Source organism: Dipteris shenzhenensis, chromosome 15 (genome assembly GCF_047967505.1).
Source record: "Dipteris shenzhenensis isolate YYH24624 ecotype China chromosome 15, Dip_SZ_1.0, whole genome shotgun sequence".
NCBI lineage: Eukaryota > Viridiplantae > Streptophyta > Polypodiopsida > Gleicheniales > Dipteridaceae > Dipteris > Dipteris shenzhenensis.
The window spans coordinates 23,034,318-23,053,402 of record NC_141610.1 but is presented as its reverse complement, the minus strand read 5'-3'; the positions used below and the strand labels follow the sequence as shown (position 1 = coordinate 23,053,402).

Genomic DNA, 19,085 nt, shown 5'->3' with positions numbered 1-19,085 from the left:
TAGAAGTTGTGATTGCTGCAAGGTGTGCTGATGAAATATATGAGTTACCGGCCCTTTTCTAGTGTTCGGTGTAGTGTTAGAGGCCTATCATAAAGGTCACCCACAGTCCTCTGGTTTCTCTCATCAGTGCTAGTCCCTCTCTCTATACTTGAAAGTACACAGTTGACACCTGCATATACACAAGCAGCCGTTCACCAAATAGCCCCTCTCTATGTATGTCTATTACCTTTGCCATACGCACATAAATAGCTTTGTGATAGGCGTGCATAAGACATAACCAGCAATTGAATAGTTCAATTAAACTTCGATATTTCACTAATAAATCAGCTAAAAATACAAAACAGCAGTTCAACTAATCTTCCATGTCACTATCTTGCTTTTCGTAACTGAGAAACTAGGAGCCAGGACCAAAATTAATCACAAAACAGGAACCTGAAAAAAAAGCCCAAAACTTACGAATGATACAGATAATCTGGTTCTTTAAATATTAGAGCCAAGGCAACACCAAGTGGTAATGAGAGTGAGTTGTTCAATAAAACCATAGAGAATTCACTCAGATTGCCTGATTTGGTCGCCTGCTTTGCCAAATCCATCACTTTACGTAAAGTCAACTGCAAGCAAATATACCCCCCCCCCCCCAAAAAAAAAAAACAAACAAACAAACAAAAATAAAACAATGGTCAGTTAATATTTTGAGCTTAGTAATAAGCAACAAGACATTGCCTACAGAGAGGGGCAAAGGGGGCACCCTGCCTGGGAGGGATGGGGAATGAGGGGGACAGGGAAGGGGTGGGAGACCTTTATTGACACCAAGATCCCACAAAATTGCATCTTCTATATTAACATTGAGCTTACAATTGTGGCAACTCAGTTCTAGCATAGCCAAGCAACCAATAGATATCTCAATTATGAATATCTGCTACAATAACTTAAATCAGTGCCGCACCGAATATGCAGCTGTTAGAAAACAGTTGGAAATTTGCCATGCATAGCCAGTTCCGTGGAAAGATAGATCTGTGAGCCCTCCACATACTGCAGACACAACCTACACAACAAAGCAAAGCTCTCAGGTAATTGGAATCAAAACAAAACTTTACCCTTCAATGTCTATGACTTATAAGAGCATCCATATACAAGTGTTTCAGTGATGGGACCTCGATACCCTTCATATAAACCTATCACATGTTTGAAATGATTTAGGAAATTAAAGTTTCACATTAGCATATAATCTCCTCCTCAATATCATTATTAAAGACTAAAGTTCCATTAGCAAGAATTTTCAGGTACACACGCATGTGTGTGTGTCAGTACTGTTGTCCGTACAGATTCTACTGCTGTTGTACCTATTGTGCTGTCCTCCTTGTAAAGCTTTGCTGCTTCCAAGCCTTTTCCTTGACTCGAATGGCTGATTATTCCTATGAGAAAACCTTTCACAAAGACAAGTCGGTTTCCAACACGAAACAAAAACAAGTGATGGATTCAGACAATTCCCTTCATGACTCTGCTGAGGCTCAGCTTGTTAATGAGGCTATGCATGAACGGTTTGAAAACACCCGCAAAGGTTGGAAAGATCCACTTCCCACCACTGGCATTATGGTGGAAGTGGATGATATCTTTGATCCAGTTAAGGAGTATGCAAAGCATGCCATTATAATTTTCTTCCCAGGTGCTTGCTACAGTAGATGTTGGGAATTAGTTGACTCAAACCTTGGGTGGTTCTTATGTCAAAAAAGTTCATTATGCAGCGAGGGGCTTTTTTTCTCCTTCTGGATCATCATGGCTAATGAGGAGCACCGTCAGGTTTTGCTGGAGCACTCTCCTCTCTTCTATGGCCAACAAATGATCCATGTCCTGCCTTGGTCTCCCACCCGAGATTATCAAGCATTGATTCAACATCATTGCCCTATTTGGGTAGAAGTTGTGGATTTTCCTCAATGCTTGTCTTCTCTTCTACCTAAAATTGCAGCTTCCCTCAGTAAGGTGGTATGTCCACCGCAACCCAATGGAAATTCGAATCGCTTCTGCATTTTGTGGGATACAGATCATCCCACTCCAGCTTCCTCCAGCTTCATATTCGGTTACTGTGAATAATGTTTCCATGGGGAGTGACTTTTACAACCTCAAGTGGGAGCTGTTTGCAGAGCTTGCTTTGAATGAAAGCAATTTGGGCACATGGCTTCACAATGCCCTTCCCGAGCTCCACGGATGCCAATGCAAGCTGAAATGGTTCAGCCTTTGAATAAGAATGCAAATGCCTCTTCTGCGGTAAAAAACAAAGGGGTCAAACAGTTTTTCTCTATTCAAGACAAAGGCAAAGCCCCGGCTGTCTCAAATGGTAATGCTTCTTTTCCTGTGCCTTTGTCCTCTCCACCTCAGGGGAAGGGGAAAAATTTTTGACTGATGGATGGCAAACTCCTCGCAAAGTGATCTCCCCTAGGTGACCTTTGCCTTCTCGGACTTGGAGTGGTGCATTCTCTCATGGGAAAACACCTGCTGAAAACTATGGTGTTGGCTTGACCTGGGCTGCTGTGACTACAAATCGGACCTTGTTTCCTCAAGAAGAAGTTGCTGCACTTTTGGCCTCTCCTCAGGCTAATGCTTCATCCCAAGGCAAAGGCCCGGACATTGAGGTGGAAATGCAGACGTAGACAGCCCATTAGTTGTTGTACATACATGTTCCATAACTGTAAATATGCTTGATCATCTGAAGTGTGTTACTCTCAATGTACAAGGAATGTGTAATGGTCACAAATGGAAACTGGTCTGGATGTATACCAGCCAATTGCAGCCTGATATAGTTGCTTTGCAAGAGCATAATCAGCATATGTATGCTGGTCAAATAGGCCATTTTGCTGCTTGTGATATCTTCTATGCTGGAAAGCACTCCTTTTCTGGTGTGGCTTTTTTGGTAAAGCACGACCTTCAACCTGTTGTGGCTCTCAATGATCGCCATGGTGGATGAATAATTGTTCAATGCCTTGTTCAAGGGGAAATTTTTGAATTTGCATCGGTTTATGCCCCCCACTCTTCTCGTGCTAGAGCTTTGATTTGGGCTGCCATGCATAGCTATCCATGGCGACAACATGCCTTCATTTGCGGTGACTTTAATAATGCCCCTCAATCGGGTGACAACACCTCAAGCCACACTCATATGTTGGCTTCTGAAACACAGGCATGGTCTGATTTTTTGCCTCAGTTGCGCCTGGTTGATCTCTGGAAGGAATTACAGCCCATGCTTCCGAGCTATACCTTTCAGCATAATGCTCAATCTTCTTATCGGTCATGCTTGGACACATGGTATCAGGTTGATCCCAGCATTGTGATTCCTAGGTTGATCCACAGCATTGTGATTCCTTTACTTGACAAATTTGGGTTGATCATGCTTTCACACATTCGGATCATGCTCCTCTTTGGTTGAGGCTTTCCTTACATGAATTTCCCATTGACAGATTGCCTTGCTGAAGGCTTTTCCTTATTAATAATAGTTATCTGGAGCGTGCTGACTTTAAAGCCTTGGTCTCTGATGCTACTCAGCCTCTCTCTCGTCAGATACACATGGGTTTAGTTTATGCCTGGCACGCTTTTGTTGCTTGGATGCAAGCAGTTATACGGGATTATGGCAACTCCTATATGCAAGTCACAAGGGAGACTGTAGCACATGCCAAATTAACTTGTCAGAGTTTAACTGAGCTTGCTCATCTTCGTCCTTTGTCTTCAGAGGAAAGCATGCTCTTATGTCACGCTCAATTCTCTCTTCAATCCAATGATCGCAGAAAGCTTGCTAAATGCGAAACACGATCCAAACAACGGGCTTTTTTGGATAAAGGCTGCTCTTCCAAGCAATTTTTTAAGAGTTTACACTACAAAAGATAGGCTGCCAATATCTGTCGGATCCGGATGCATGATGGTTCTTGGTCAACATCTCGTTCAGAGCTTGCTGATTTATGTATGCAACACTTCTCCACTCATTTTGGGCATCTGGATACTCTTTCTCCTCAGGTCGTGTCTGCACGTCAGCTTCTTTTGCAACATGTTCATCCAATTCTGTCTGATACTCAGGCTTTGGAACTTGAACATCCCTTCATTGAAAGGGAATTGTCTGATGCACTGAGATCCTGTGACAGATGGAAATCTCCTAGATGGGATGGTCTCACTGTTGAATTCTTTCTTGCATTCTGGGATCTTCTTAAATTCACTTTGCTGCAAATGGTAAATACAGCATGGCAAAATCAACAGATGCATGTGTCATGGAAAAAGGATCTTCTCAAGCTAATTCCAAAGGAGCAACTATGTGATTCACTTGGTGATCGGAGGTCAATCACGCTCATGCCAGTCATTTACAAGATCATTGCCAAAATGGTGGTTGATCGGATTAAAGGTTAAAAGCATGATGGGTTGCATCCCTCCCAATATGGCTTTGTTCCACGTCGCCATATCACAGATAACATTGCCAATGCTTCTGGCAATCCAAACATGGCAGAAAAAGTCGCAGGCTGCTTTCGATGCATCACATTTGTTCTCCCAAGATGCATGGTGGATTGAACATCACAGATATTCATGTGCATATTCTTGCCCACAGGGGGAAAATATTGCTGCAATTTCTGCAAGGTGATCAGCCTTGGGCTCTTATGATCAGGACTCTGGTCACTCATATCAGTATTTCTGCGTTTGGTCATTGGCAACTCGATCAATGGGATTTCTTTTTTGGCTGCACTGATGGCACTTTGCCTGGCTGCCCTTATGTCTCCCACTTGTTTCTTGACTGGAAGCATGTTCTTTCTCATCTGGAATGAAATGAACGGCAATCTTTGCTTGGGAATTCTTTGAGAGCTGAAAGCATTCACTGGTCCAAAGTCTTTCAGGCTCCCTTGGCTTTACAGGAACCTCGACGTTCCTACTTTGTCTCGTTTAAAGGCATCACCTCGGTTGCTGATGTTATAGATGATGCTCTTACTGTGCTTCTCTTTTCTCTAGCACCACTACATATGGATTGGGCTCTCATTATCGTCCTTTGTGGCGACAAATTACTTCTATGCTTTCGCCTTTTGTTCCGATTCCTCGTTTGGAAGTCCAGGACCGGCTGGAAGATTGGACTTTGACTTCTCCAGGGTCCTCTTCTCGTCCTTTGAGGCGTCTCAGATTACTGTACCTGCATTGTATAAAATCCTTTTGCATCAACCTTGGGTTTCAGAGAGAGGTGATTCTGTTTGGCGAATGCATCGCCCAGCCAAGTGGTGGAGGAAAATATTACAGCAACTTTGGGCCTATAAAGTACCACTTCGGCAACAGGTTTTCTTTTGGGAGTGTTTCCATCTAGACAGCTATTATTAGCTCATCAACACATTGCTCCTGCACTTTGCCACAGATGTTCTGCTTCTTCGGAGACTGTGCCTCACTTGTTTTGGCATTGTCCATGCTCTCGTGAGTTTTTTTATCTGCTTCGACAGCGCCTGCGAGCAAGATTCCCATCTGTTCCGTTTGGAAAGTTCTTCTAGCTATTTGGGTTTCATCCCGGAGTTTCATCTTTTAAGTCTTTGGTGATCCTACTTTCTTTCTGTTTGGCTTTTTTTGGCGTTCTCTGCAGCAATCTTTCTTTGATTACTTGCAGACCCATTGCATAGATCATGAGGTCTTTTTGGCATATACTGAAATTTTCTATTAATGTAATTGTAGCACCTTGTTTTGAGGTTGCTACTCATATAATATAATCAATCAAAGATTTCACCAAAAAAAGTGTGTGTGTGTGTGTGTGTGTGTGTGTGTGAATTTTCACCCAAAAAAAAAAAAAGTGTGTGTGTGTTACATCTTTCTCTCGTGCTTTCTTCGACTTCCTTGGGCAGATTTTGAGAGCTGGGAGTTTGATTTCTTTTTTGTTTGGGTTCGGTACTAGGCACTCTGAACTCTCTGGAAGGATCGCAATCATAGGGTCTTTGGTGATCCTGTTTTTTCCACTCTCTTTCTTCAGACACTCTTTGTAGCAATCGCTTTTTAATTGCTTGCAATCTTGTGTCATGATGTATACTTGTCCTACAGTGAGATTTTCTCTTGATGTATTATAGCTCTCCCTTTCTAGGATAGCTTCTTTGTAATATAATGACTCAAAGATTCCACACAAAAAAAAAAGTGTGTGTGTTACATGTATATTTGTCCTACACGGAGATTTTCTCTTTGTAATCTTTCAGCTTACCAATTTTCTGGGATAGCTATCTTGTAATATAAAGCATTCAAAGTTTTCACTTTTTTAAAAAAAGGTGTGTTACATGTTTATGTATATGCACACACGCACACTTTTTTTTTAGTGAAGTCCATTTGTCATTAAATTAATCCCAAAGAAAGGAACAGCAAGTTACAAACATTAAAAGATCTCATTATATGACAAGAAGGCAAGATAGTCAAGTTCCCTGAAGACAATCATAAAACGAATGCCGGAGAGAAGCCTGGAAGTATTGATATATAACAAGGGGGGGATCACCAAAGACCTGATGATGGCAGTCCTTCTATAAGGTCTAGAGTGCCCAGTAGCGAACCCAATAAAATAACAAATCATATCCCTACCTCCGAGGATGAAAGCCAAACAACCAAAAAACTTGCCGAAGCAAGCGCTCGGAAAACGAGCTTGAAGCCTTAGCTGCAAGAGAAGTAAGAAGTCCCTAGATATAGGCCAATGCCTGAACAGATGAGAGACACACTATGCCTGAACAGATGAGGGACACACTCCCGCAACGACAAACAACGTCAGCAAGTGGCAAGAGGAATATGACGACGAGCCAAAAGCTGTCCCAAGCAAAACCCGCCAGAAGAAAACCTTTTGCCATAGCAGAAGCTTTAAAGCCCAAAATATGCTGCAATCTTTTCCTCCACCAACAAGGAGAACGTGCACACGCGCACGCGCACACACACACACACACAGTATATACGTATACATAGACATACACATCGGCATAGATGTAGACGTAGACATGCATGCATCTATACACTCTTTCATTTGTATTTCTAACTTTTTGCTTGGGTAATTTGTGCTATTACTTTCATAGCTTGTTGAATACTATGAAATCTGCAAATGACAACAGGTAGAGAAGCAAGCCCTAGGTCTTTTCAGCAAAATCCCCACTCGTGCGGTCTTTTGTAGATGTTTACTGATATTTGCCTAGACATGGAAGCATGTATGTTGGCAACTTGGTTGGGGTGTGGGGGTTATGAGGAGAGGTGATAGAAAGAGACCAAAAACTACAAGGGAAGAGAGAGACGAGGAGGACATAAGAGAAGTTTTGTGATTAATAAGGGGGAGGATATGGGCACTTCATGGTGAGAGGAAGATTGGGAGGCTCCTTTATAACCACAATCTATGACATGAAACTTCTAATATTCATTGTCGTCTTTAGAATGTTTATTGAGTAATGAAGAGGAAAGGGAAAGGCATAAAGGGGACTTTTTCCCCCAATTGGTGATGCTTCAAGTCACTAAAGTACTTGATTATACAGATGGATGATATATATGAAGACACTCTTTTTTACAATTCAACAATTATTTTGGGGTTGATTGAGAATTGCAAATTTCGTTCTTTTACAAATGAGCTTTTTAAAGGAAAGAAAAATATGCCTTGTAAGTTCAGCAGTAGATAATTATTGTTATAATGCCACTTATTTTTGGAGTACTACTCTAACTTTGAGAGACGCTAGTGCCTGTTCTATGGCAACTGTTTTCTTCTAATAGAGGTTGTGTAAATTTATGAAGTCAGGATTTGAACGTGAAATAAAGGGAAGCATCTCTACTTTTACAGAGGTGACTTCATAAGCACATTAAAATCATTGGACTTAGCAGCTCTTCTTGATTTTGAAAGAGCATATCATTGACTTAGATTTATGAGGATTGATAAATTCGTTTTTGTATTTTATTCTGCTGCCACTACCAATGTATTTAAGGAGGACTTCATGCAAAGCTTTTCCCGTTACCCAGATTACATTGTCAAGGTATCCCTCTAGCTCCATATGTGTTTGACTTATTACAAAGAACCTAAGATATTTCATTCAATTCATAAAAATAATCTCTGCAGTACAATGTCTTGTTTTCTGAGTTTGTAGATGATACAATGATGCTGAGCCTTATTGGATGCCAAAAAAGCTAATCTAGAACAGTCTAGAGCAGGGCAGCAGTGTCCTCTTGTGACAAGAGAGGGACGAGGATCTCAAGCAGGGACTCTGGATATTCCGCAATCACCCTTAGCCGAGGAACCCCATCATCTACAAGAACAGAAGCTGTTGTAAGCGGGCACTCATCACTGGAAACCATGGCACATGGTATGTTGAATCCATATTATCGATTGTGAAGCCGTGCTACCACGATCTGAAGAACACCGGATGCGAGCTGAGGAAAATCGGTCTCTGCTCCACAAGGGCCTAGGTGATGTCGGGGGAACTCACCTGGAGAAGAAAAATACCTCTCCCATAGATGGTGACCTACTGAATGTGGTCATCCTCCATGCCAAACTCGCCTGTATCCAATCATGAACCTGGCTCCGGGTGGGCGCGAGGCCAACAATGCGGCCCACTAGTGCTCTGTCCTGAAGGGACTGAACGGCACTCACCTACTGTTTGTCTCTAGAGAGAGAGAAATCCCAACAGCTTGAGGAGTCGAGGGAGCTGCCATAAGAGCCCCTCGGGCCAGACCAGAAAACGGGTCACCTCCAAGATTTCACTCCTCAAACTCCAAACAAAAAGCTACTCCTGCTGGGCAGAAAGAAGAAAGAGGCACCAGGGGATGAGAGAAAGGAAAAGGGGAGGAAAAGGATGAAAGAAAGGGGGTTCTGCAGGGTGCCAAAATCCCCCCCCCCAAAAAAAGGCCAAGCCGGGGGATTACAGGATGCCTTGCTTCAGCCCCTTGGAGAGTGGCAGGCAGCCAAGGCCGGGGGGAGACAAGAGCCCCGGCAGCAAGAAGCGGTAAGAGCCGCGAGCAGGAGTGGGGCAAGAGCCCCTGCAGGCTTCTCCTTGAGCAGCGCAAAGAGTAGGGGGGGAGGGGAAATAAAAACCCGCCAGCAGTTGCGACAGCAGCCACAGGCCAGGGGGAAAGAAAGAGCTCGCTGCTGTTTTGTGCCGGCAGAGAAAAACAAGGGGACAGGCGCCCTCGCATGCAGGCAGAGGAGGGGGAGGAGAGCACAGAAGCGGAGAAGGTGCACAAAAAGGCCCGCAGGTGGGGGGGTGGGGGGCATTGAGATGAGCAGAGAACAGAGAGAAACGGGGGGGAGGGCAGGAGCATCTGTCCACAAAACTTCGACTTCATATTAGCGTCAGGGAAATTCTGGATCACAGGTCTTGCACAAAATTGTTTGAAAGAACATATTAATTTCATGCACAGACATCAGATGGTAAGAGAAATCATGTACTTCAATGTGTGAAGGTGTTTAAATTCAATAGAATTAATTTTTGCTGGACAGAAAAAAGCAAGCTACCTAAGCCAGCTTCTGTATCACAAGCCTTACACAAATTCTCTGGGAGGAAAAACTGCCTCTGAATCTCTAGGAAAGCATATATGTAGTCCAATTGTTATACTTATGATTAGTGATCCAATCCAACTTTGCAGGTGAATGTGACTCTGTGTAAACTGATTCAAAAAAGTTCAAACGAAATTGACCACAACAAGATTCGAGGTCTGTCTGGTGCAGCTTTTTCTCGCATTATGCAGGTACATATAGCAAAAAAGCACAATGACAGAGTCATTATCAGTGTAGCACGCTAATATAAACTTACAAGTTGTATATAGCAAAAAAGCACAATGACAGATTTTGTGCAAAAAGTCATTATCAGTGTAGCACACTAATATAAACTTACAAGTTGTCGAAGGAGTAAGCATACCATGAGTAAGAGAGAACCCCACACTTTGCTATTATGTCTTTTACTGAATAAATAAAGCTCTCCCACAGCTGTAATCAAATTGGTGACATTCTTCAATATCGTCACCATTGCGACATTCATGTATTTCAGACTGTCAAAACAAAGGTTTGGATCAAATAAATTTAAGGAACAGTACCCTAAACCAAGACCTGACGAGCCACAACATCCAGAGGCTCAATTTAACCAGCCTTCCAACCTACTGACATGCAGCTGACGACTTTGAAATGAAAGTAAGATGGTTCCTTCCCACAGAACATACTTCCACCTCCAGCATTTCAGTCTATTAAATCTATTAGAAGTAAAAGTTGACAGATCAAAAGTCACTTAAGCTAGAATAACACTTCACCTGAAAATGCTTGAAACTAGCATTCCAACGAATATTATGTTGACTGGGAACCAGATGGAAACAAGTTTCCAACTAATAGGTTCAGTGGTAATGAATCCAGATGCCCTCAGACTGTAAACAACCACAACACTGACTAAATTCTGCAAAACAAATATGACTAAACAAACGTCAGATTTCTAACATCAATAATTTTAATAGGCATGAAATTCATACAAATATTGATGAATTGATTTGAAGAGCATAACCTGATAGCACATCAATGATATCCCAGCATCTAAATTGTAGCCAGACAAAACAAGTTTGTTTAGCAGTATCATGCTGCATGAGCAGAGGCAGTATGCGAACCCTGAAACAAGTGCCTGATTTCTCCATTTAGAGAGGGGCCTATCTTTGTTCGGTTTTTCAACTAAACCCTCCTCCATATCATCCAATGCACCTCGACCCCCTGAAAAGGTCCTGAGAAGAAGCCATGTTAGTAATGCAGTCAGGAGGAAAAGGGAACCTGTCCCTGAAAAGAATGTTGATCTAGCACACATGAAAAGGTGTGAAAGGTTCATGGAAGAAATTAGAAGCTTCCAGATTATGATATGTCCACATATTTAAAGACAGCTTCACTGATTCAAATATTCTAAGCAGGGAGGAAGTAGGAAAACCAAGTCTTCGTATTGAACAAACTGTAGACATATTTTGAAGCATGCCCAGAGTCTTCAAAACCACTCATAGGCTCGATTGGGACAAGGATATGCATTCTCTTGCTTAACATAGTTTCCAGTGTTATGTGAAAATTTAGCTAATGGCCATATGGGGATAGTGGCAATGGTGCAGGGGGGCGTATTAGGGTTTTTGAAGACCCTCCTCGTATATGGAGTCAACAGGGAGGTGAGGAATCCTTTTAGGCATGACTTGTTTCATGCCAATTGGGACACTAGAGCCCAGTCTATGTAGATAATTGTGTTGACTAGGGTTGTGTTCCTATGGTGGGGGTAGGTCCACATGTAAATGGTAGGGAGAGAGAAGCATCAAGAGGTTTGGAGAGGGAGAATTTTCCAAAAGGGAGGGTCGTGTTAGATGGGGGAAAAAAGGGAGTTTTGGACGTGGACAAGGAGGCGCAATAATGGGGGAATTGGAGGAATGCTGTTTTGTACAGTTTTTTCGAATAAACGAGTTCACTACCTGTTTCTCTCTTCCTTCCTTCACCTTTGCCTGTTTCTAGAAATCTTATAAATTTAAAAATGCACGATACATTTGATGGCTTTGCCCGAATGCTCGTGGTCACAAGAGGGAGAGTGGAAGCTGAAAACATCAACAATGAAGCTTGGGTCGTGAGAGGAGACTCTACGCTAGCCTGTAGACTACACGTGTGAATATAGAAGGCGAAATCTGGAATGGCAGCAGCATAGGCAGGGAATTGAGTGAGACAAAATGGTATAGTTGCCGCACGTCCTTATGGGCATCCATTACAACCCTCAGCAAGCTTGATCGGGGATTGTACACAAATGATAGACCGCCATCACAAACCATTTGGTTTCCAAGCCCGCTCTAGCGAACTCGTGCTTTAGCTTCATGAACCTTTTGGATCTTTCAATGTCAAACGATCCTCACGCAAAGCGTCCAAGTTTGTTCCACGACCCACGACTTCCTTACAGCTTCTTTTGGATGGTGTGCATGTGGCGTTAATGCACTCGTGCTTCATCTTCATGAACCTTTTGGATCTTTCAATGTCAAACACTCCTCACACGAAGAGTTCAAGTTTGTTCCACGACCCACAACTTCCTTGCAGCTTCTTTTGGATGCTGTGCAAGTGGCATGGCTCCCGCTCACTTCTACTAGTACAATGAGATGTAAAGCCAACTCTCCAAGATCTGATGCACAGCAGACAACGTGTGGTCCTTGAGTACTCCTTTCCAAATTGATTGCATTCGTGGGTGATAGAATTGGGTTCATCATTTGATGGAATTTTACTACCGGGTTAAAAGTCAGGTGGTGGCGCTGTTTGATGCAGGCAGAGCGCTGAAGGCGGTTTTTTGAAAATTTTCACATGTTTCGTGCAGAAAGACCTTTGTTGAATGAGGCAATCAGAAGCATTTAATGATGTACTACTCAGTTCGGAAAACTTGTTGTGAGGCCAACACGTTGACCAATTGAACCTCCTCCTGTGGAAGCTAGGTGTTGCTTTGGGGTAAAACAAAGAAGGGGAACCTTCTATGTGTGTCTTGTTGTGTGATGGAGGAACCGCTATTCGAGGATGTTAATTCATTTTTTTGCTATGCTAGGAGGAAATGCACATGCAGGGATATGGATAAAGCAGTCTTTCTTGCACAAGGTCTCATGACATTCGCAGCTCTTTGGTTTTGCTGGACCATGTGCAGGATAGTTGGAAGAAGTTGTCTAGAGCCTTGATTCAAAGGCTTTCCACGGACCAAAGAAGACAACGAGCTTTGGAAAAGCCTATGGATATCAGACAACGTGATAGGGAGTCAATAGCTAACTTTAAGTTTAGATATGAAGATGCTTGCTTTGACTATGCTAACCTATATGATATTGTGGATATCATGCACAGTAGGCTTGACTAGGCTTCACAACAAGTGCTATATGGATGCTTTGTTGCTGAAGTGGCAAAAAAGGATTCTTGAGCATGGTTGCCCAACATACACAAAGGATGAACACTACAATTCAACGAGAATCTATGTCTGAATGGAGGAAGAAGCAGCATCAAAACCATGAGGCAGTAGAGAAGGTTGGTTGGAACAGATGAATTCACTCAAAGATGCCGAGGGAAGCGTTGAAGAAATCATAATCACCAAGGAGGAGAGCACAAAATCTTCCACTTTCCTGTACTATGGCTAAACAAGATATAGAGGACGTTTCCGGGAGCAACTATTCGAATGCAGGCTTTGAGTTTGTGGATGTCTTTGATGGTTACATGGCTCGTTGGATGAAGGGGATGGTGAGAGCATTGTTGAGTCCTTAGCTCAACGATCTGCTATAGAAGAAAGGCTAGGGGAGGGGCCTATAGACTGTATGCAGGTGGGGATGCCCTTTGAGATAGATTGCCATGATGCAGTGTCAGAGGATTCCTCTATGGTCACAAATCATGGATCATGTCAAGTAAACTCAATGGGGGTTGATTGTATGCAATAGAACATGTGTGTGGTGAGGGTAAGGTAGAATATCTACAAGATGGTGGTGACAAAGTGATTAATGCTGATCTTAAGCCCTTTTGAGTCATGCATTAGGGAACATGCTTGCTTTGGATCCTCATAATGAAAACTTCATACAGGATTCTCACTCAAGCAAGGTGAGTGTTCGTGTGATAGAATGCATGGATGATCAAAAAAATTGCATTCGTGATGGATCTATTGGATGATATGTTGGCATTGGTTTTCTCAAAGGACAATGCAAACACTTGTATGCAAGTTGTGAAGGATGGTATGACTGATATCAAGTTAGATGCTACACTGGGTGACGTAGTGATAAATTTTGCATGTTTGGTCCATGATGCCAAGAACATAATTGCAAGACATGGGAACAAAAATGGAATTCTACAAGCAAGAGATAAACCCGATAGAGAAGTACGAAATGCAAGAATATCTGAAGGAGGATATCTCAATGTTCAAAAGGAACATAATCTGCAGAATAAGAACCATATATCTAGATGAATCTAGGAACATGCCCAAACTCATCCTCTAAAAACACAAAATAGTGCAGTTTCAATCTCATGATAGTCACTCATAAGGTTGAAACTACAAACTCCATCACACATAGCAAGGACTAGCTACTATGACATCACCACTAACGTCATCAGCGCCCGACAATGGTTGTAGACCACAGTATAAACATATGCTCTCACACATACAAATCCACACACCCACACATACTTGAGCATCCATTTTATACAAAGTCTTCGTACTAAGTTTCTATAGGTATTAGGCACTCTGGAGGTGAAGGGCAGACTCAGCCATGATGAAAGCTAGAACTAAAGGAGAAGGCTAATCAAAAAGTAGTCCAAAATCTCTTCATTCAAGCTACGACTGCTTGTGAAGATTAAAAGATTTCATTTTAGCCTCTCCCGGACAAGCATCTAAATCTAGCTGATAGGGCAATGCAATATGAGAACCAGCTACCACAAACTAAACCAAGAATCCCCAAGGAGGTAAGAATTTGGAAAATCTGCCCGCCAGGAGACAGAGAAAAACAAAGAGCATACACTCCTTCACTGCAAATCATACACGCATATCAAGGAAAAGTACAAGGAAAGGTATAAGCCTAACAGTCCTTATCAACCAACCAGCCAAGCAACTCAGTGCATACCTTAAGGGAATTCTGGGACATGGTAGTAAGCTGTTGGACATGGCAGATAGGTTGGCCAAGCACATACTATCCACATAGGATTTACTGAAAAATGTATCAATCAGATGTTAAAGAGCCAATATCATTATGAGTGGCTTCTAGTCCCATAGATCCTATAGGGTCTCAAGCAAACCTTGATAAAATCATATCATACCATCTCCTATCTTTTCCGGACCCATCTTCACTATGAGACCCGCGATGCAAGCACGCTTGGGCAGAGGATATGCTCCATTGGCCAGACCAGAGAGGCAGTGCTTTTGCTCGCACTTTCAGGATCCACGGACCAAGGGGTTTGCTTTCGGACTCCTTGGTCCATCCAGTGGGGATGTATAGCACCCCATGTTGGGGGCCACACTTGTCGGATACAAAGTGGGCCCGTGTGGAGCGGCTACGGGTTCTCATGTTATCACGGATGATTCGTGGTAAGCCATCCGTTCCTCATCAAATCATTCAGGATGAGTTTGGGTCACCCCCATTAGAGCTAGATGCTGCATTTCAGGTCATCACGTATCTGTACCGAGTCCTCTAGGCGTAGTAGGCTACCATGGCTAGCATTGTCCTCTTCTATGGCACTTGCAGCAGGAGGGGACTAGAGGTGCTGGTATGCATGCACACAGAGATGGTTTGAGCGACGGGGGCTCCACATGGATAGAGTACCTCCGTTCCAATACAACATGGATGCTCCGTTTTCTCCCCTCCTATCACACGAGGTCAACCACATTATCCGTGAGGATCTCTTACAACTACACACATTTCGGACTTGGTTGGGACCGAGTGAACTCCCAGTGAAGCTTAGCTTCTACAGAGATCACTGCTTACATCACACAGGAGGGTTTCATTGACACCCCAGGATACACACAAATCAACTTACCCCACTCACTGAGGATCTCTATTGGGCAATTCCGAGTTTCTTCACATAGACTTCGTATCGAGAGCGGCAAAGCAGAGCGACTCCCCAAAGAGAGGCGCATATGCACATTATGTGACATGCAGGAGGTTGAGACAGAGGAGCACTTCATCTTCAGGTGTCATGTTTACTATTGGCCCGATTCCTCTCCTACCCAGACTAGCAATGTTTGGCAAGTTTCATTCATGAGGTACTCAGACACCGCGAGAGGATACTTCGAGCACGGAGACAGGAGCAGACTTTGTCCTTGGCTCATCCCTCCCAGAGCTCTATCATGGAGTTTTTTCACGCAGATCACACTTGGGGACATCCCCTCCCTGTTTAGTGTCGGAGCCCGCCGACCAACAAGGGTCACGGTAGCCCTTGTTAGATGCAGAGCTATGACCAAGAGATGTGCCAAGGCAGCACCTGTGAGTGGCCGACAGTACTCTATCGTCGATTTCATGCCTCCATTGCCTCATCCACCTTGATGTCATGATGATGATGACGATGATGATGATGATGATGATGATGAGACTGATATATAGTCGACCACTGACATGACTATGTTGTACTTAGGACTTAGTACTACCATTTTGCTTTTTTTACATTCTGCATTGGTGTGGATGCTCGTTTAGTAGCTCCACCACCACAACTCGTTTGTACCAGGTTTTTCACAGTCTCATTGACCCATCCGTCTTCCGAAGACTTTAATAAACTTTATTTCTTTCTTTCTCTCTCTCTGCTATGACCATGTTTATATTGGTCTCCATCTTTGAGATGCAGCCACACAAAGAGACCCTACTGAGATAAATCAGACAGTAGGAGGTGACACGGCCACAAGAGAGATAGATCGAGCACAACGGAGGCGTCACCCTTGACATAGCCCATCGGATACAGAGATCGATGAGACCACGCCCTTCGCCACCTCGAGAGACAACTCGAAAGACACAGATACGAGAGCTTCTCACATGCTAGCAAAGAGCCACAAGTACCTGGATATATGTAAGCCTCAGCGTGTACTAGGAGCATATCTCTGAATACCTGGTACTACTTTGCTATTTTGCTACTCTAGCATTTTGCTCACTAGTTTAGCACTTTAGCTTTCAGCAAGGGCCTTAGTGAGCCCTTTGCTTCACCCATAGCAGCTTGTATGAGTTACTTTTGGTTTTGTACTTTGTCTCATAGGCCCGCAAGGCCTCCTGCAGACGTTAATACATCTCTCTCTCTCTCTCTCTCTCTCTCTCTCTCTCTCTCTCTCTCTCTCTCTCTCTCTCTCACGCACATACATATGCATGCACGTGTGTGCATGTTTTTCTGTATAAAACTTTATAAGACTAGAATATATCCAATCATACAAATTTAGATTTTTGTAGTTCTGAAGTCCAAATTTCTACAATGAAAATAAAAGAGAAAACGAAAGAGAAGAAAAATGAGGTAACGATTTTTTTGAAAAACAAAAGGAAGACATACTCAGCAAGCAAAGCAACACTTATATCGTCCTTAGTGCCCAAGCATAAGCAGCAATACTAGGTTTCTAAAGACTCACGGAGTCTCTTGGGCAAACCCGGTGCTTACTAAAATACGTCAAATAAACAAAAAAGAGAGAGAAAACAAGAAATAAAGAAGAAACGGAGAAGGTGGCTAAGCAAAAATAAACAAACAAAATCGACTAAAAAACAGTTAATAAAATCTCTCTCTCTCTCTCTCTCTCTCTCTCTCATGTAGGAATGAAAGAAAGAATTTACAGAATGAATGAATTCTTTCTTGCACTTATGTACTACTTCCTACAAATAACTTAGAAAGCACAAGCACACTCAATCAAACTCTCTTTTGAAACTAAAAGAACAAGTGAGTACAAGTACTCATCAACACTGCCCTTAGAGGGATGAGTTGATTCGGGAAGAGAGGGAGAAAGAAAGAGAGAGAGAGAGAGAGAGAGAGAGAGAGAGAGAGAGAGAGAAGGGGGGGGGGGGAGGCGAGGGAAGAGGGACAAGTTGATTTGGGAAGGAGAGAGAGAGAGAGAGAGAGAGAGAGAGAGAGAGAGGTCACTCATAATAGAAAGTGTAAGAGGTGGCCTAAAATAATTGGAGGGACACTTTTTAAGAAGAGCGTAAGGAGAGCACTGCATGTAGAGTAGTGCTTAAAATAGGCTGTTCAGCTCCCCACTTTTGGTTTTCAGCTTATGTTCAATCATTCTAAACATGCCTAAAGCTGAAAGACCATAGACAAAAGACTCCATATCTAATATTGTGCATACTTTTTTCATTATTTTTCTTGGATTATACCTCTTGTGTGTAATAGTAAAGTGATCAAATTACTACATTGAATGATAAAAGACTCCTTAGTTGTACAACTCCTTAGTTGTACAAAAGCGGGAAAATCTATAGAATTGGGAAGAAATGACTCCATATTTTGCCAAATCAGAAATGTTTGATTCAATGTGAGGCATTTTAATAATGTGTAAACCACAATATTCAGGTTGTTCACCTTTATCATATATATCAACCTCTAATCCTACGGTAGATTGAGAAAGTCTAAAATCTAAGAAAACACAAGAATCCCCGCTTGAAGTGCAATTCAGTTCACAAGAATCACGAGGATAGATTCCTTCTCCAAAATCACAAGTGTCTTTGTACATAAAGTCTTGAAAGTCAAGAACATCTGGTACAAATAAATCGTCTATAAAACGCCTAATTTGGCTAAGCTTATGTAAAATGACAGAGCAACTTAGATATAAGACGTTGCATAAACTCAAATTCATAAGTCAAAGATAAAAGTATGCTAAAAAGACAGCACAATAGTGCCCATAGGGATTTCTATTATTTGTTGAAACAAAGAATCACCTATTGTGATGTAAAGATTATCTGAAAGAAAATCTATCCAAGAGCAAACATCTTCAACACTTACAACCTTGTGTATCTTTTCATTTTAGAACCGATGTCATGATCTTTATTACTAAGCCACAAAAGTCAAAACATAAAGCTGTTTTCTCAACTTTTAGCACTCTGCATCTATCTTTGTTAAATCTCAGCTTTAAAACTTCAGCCATTAGCTTTTGATTCTAAACTTCAGATCTTCCAACAGAAGATCTTTGTATAAAGCGTAGTAAAATCATAGATGTGTTTTTCTATATCTAAACATGCATGCATGCACATAGCGTGTGTGTGTGCTATGAGAGTTTAGAGATGTAGAGCTCAAAAACGTTGAGCTGAGCTGAATTGAGATTTAAGAATAAGATACAAGAGGGCTATCAACATGATAATAACCTAAAACCCTAGGGTGATTCAAAACTAACTGTACTACTAACTCACCTACTAATTGTGGGTAGGGAGAAAAACCTTCAAAGAAAAATTTTCCCTAACCCTCCTAACTAACTGATACATTAGCCATTGCCTTAAATATTACAATATTTTGAGCACCCCTTGTGATGACAACATTTTGGTGTACAAGGAGTGATCTCAATCACCAAATGAAAGTAGGCCCAACACTTTGCAAAAAGTTTTGAACTTTTCTCTGGATAGGGCCTTGGTTAAACGATCTGCAATGGTCTGATGTGTAGGACAATAGATCAAATCTGATCTCTCTTGCATGTAGCCTCGCTCTAACATAATAT

The 19,085-nt window shown here is 42.3% G+C and overlaps 1 protein-coding gene across 5 annotated transcripts in view; it reads right to left on the bottom strand.

Annotated features, from left to right (window-relative positions):
* The window catches only part of GONST1 (golgi nucleotide sugar transporter 1), a 44,409-nt gene that overhangs the window by 14,631 nt on the left and 10,693 nt on the right, over positions 1-19,085 (bottom strand). For 3 of the 5 annotated variants that reach the window (XM_087386040.1, XM_087386039.1, XM_087386042.1), the window contains exons 3-7: positions 10,479-10,689; positions 10,234-10,373; positions 9,849-9,978; positions 947-1,045; positions 457-611 (exon numbers count right to left, since the gene is read on the bottom strand). In XM_087386040.1, the coding sequence (XP_087242166.1) occupies positions 457-611; positions 947-1,045; positions 9,849-9,978; positions 10,234-10,373; positions 10,479-10,689 (735 nt within the window). The remainder of the gene's footprint in view (positions 1-456; positions 612-946; positions 1,046-9,848; positions 9,979-10,233; positions 10,374-10,478; positions 10,690-19,085) is intronic. The other 2 variants (XM_087386043.1, XM_087386044.1) reach the window with 2 other exon arrangements.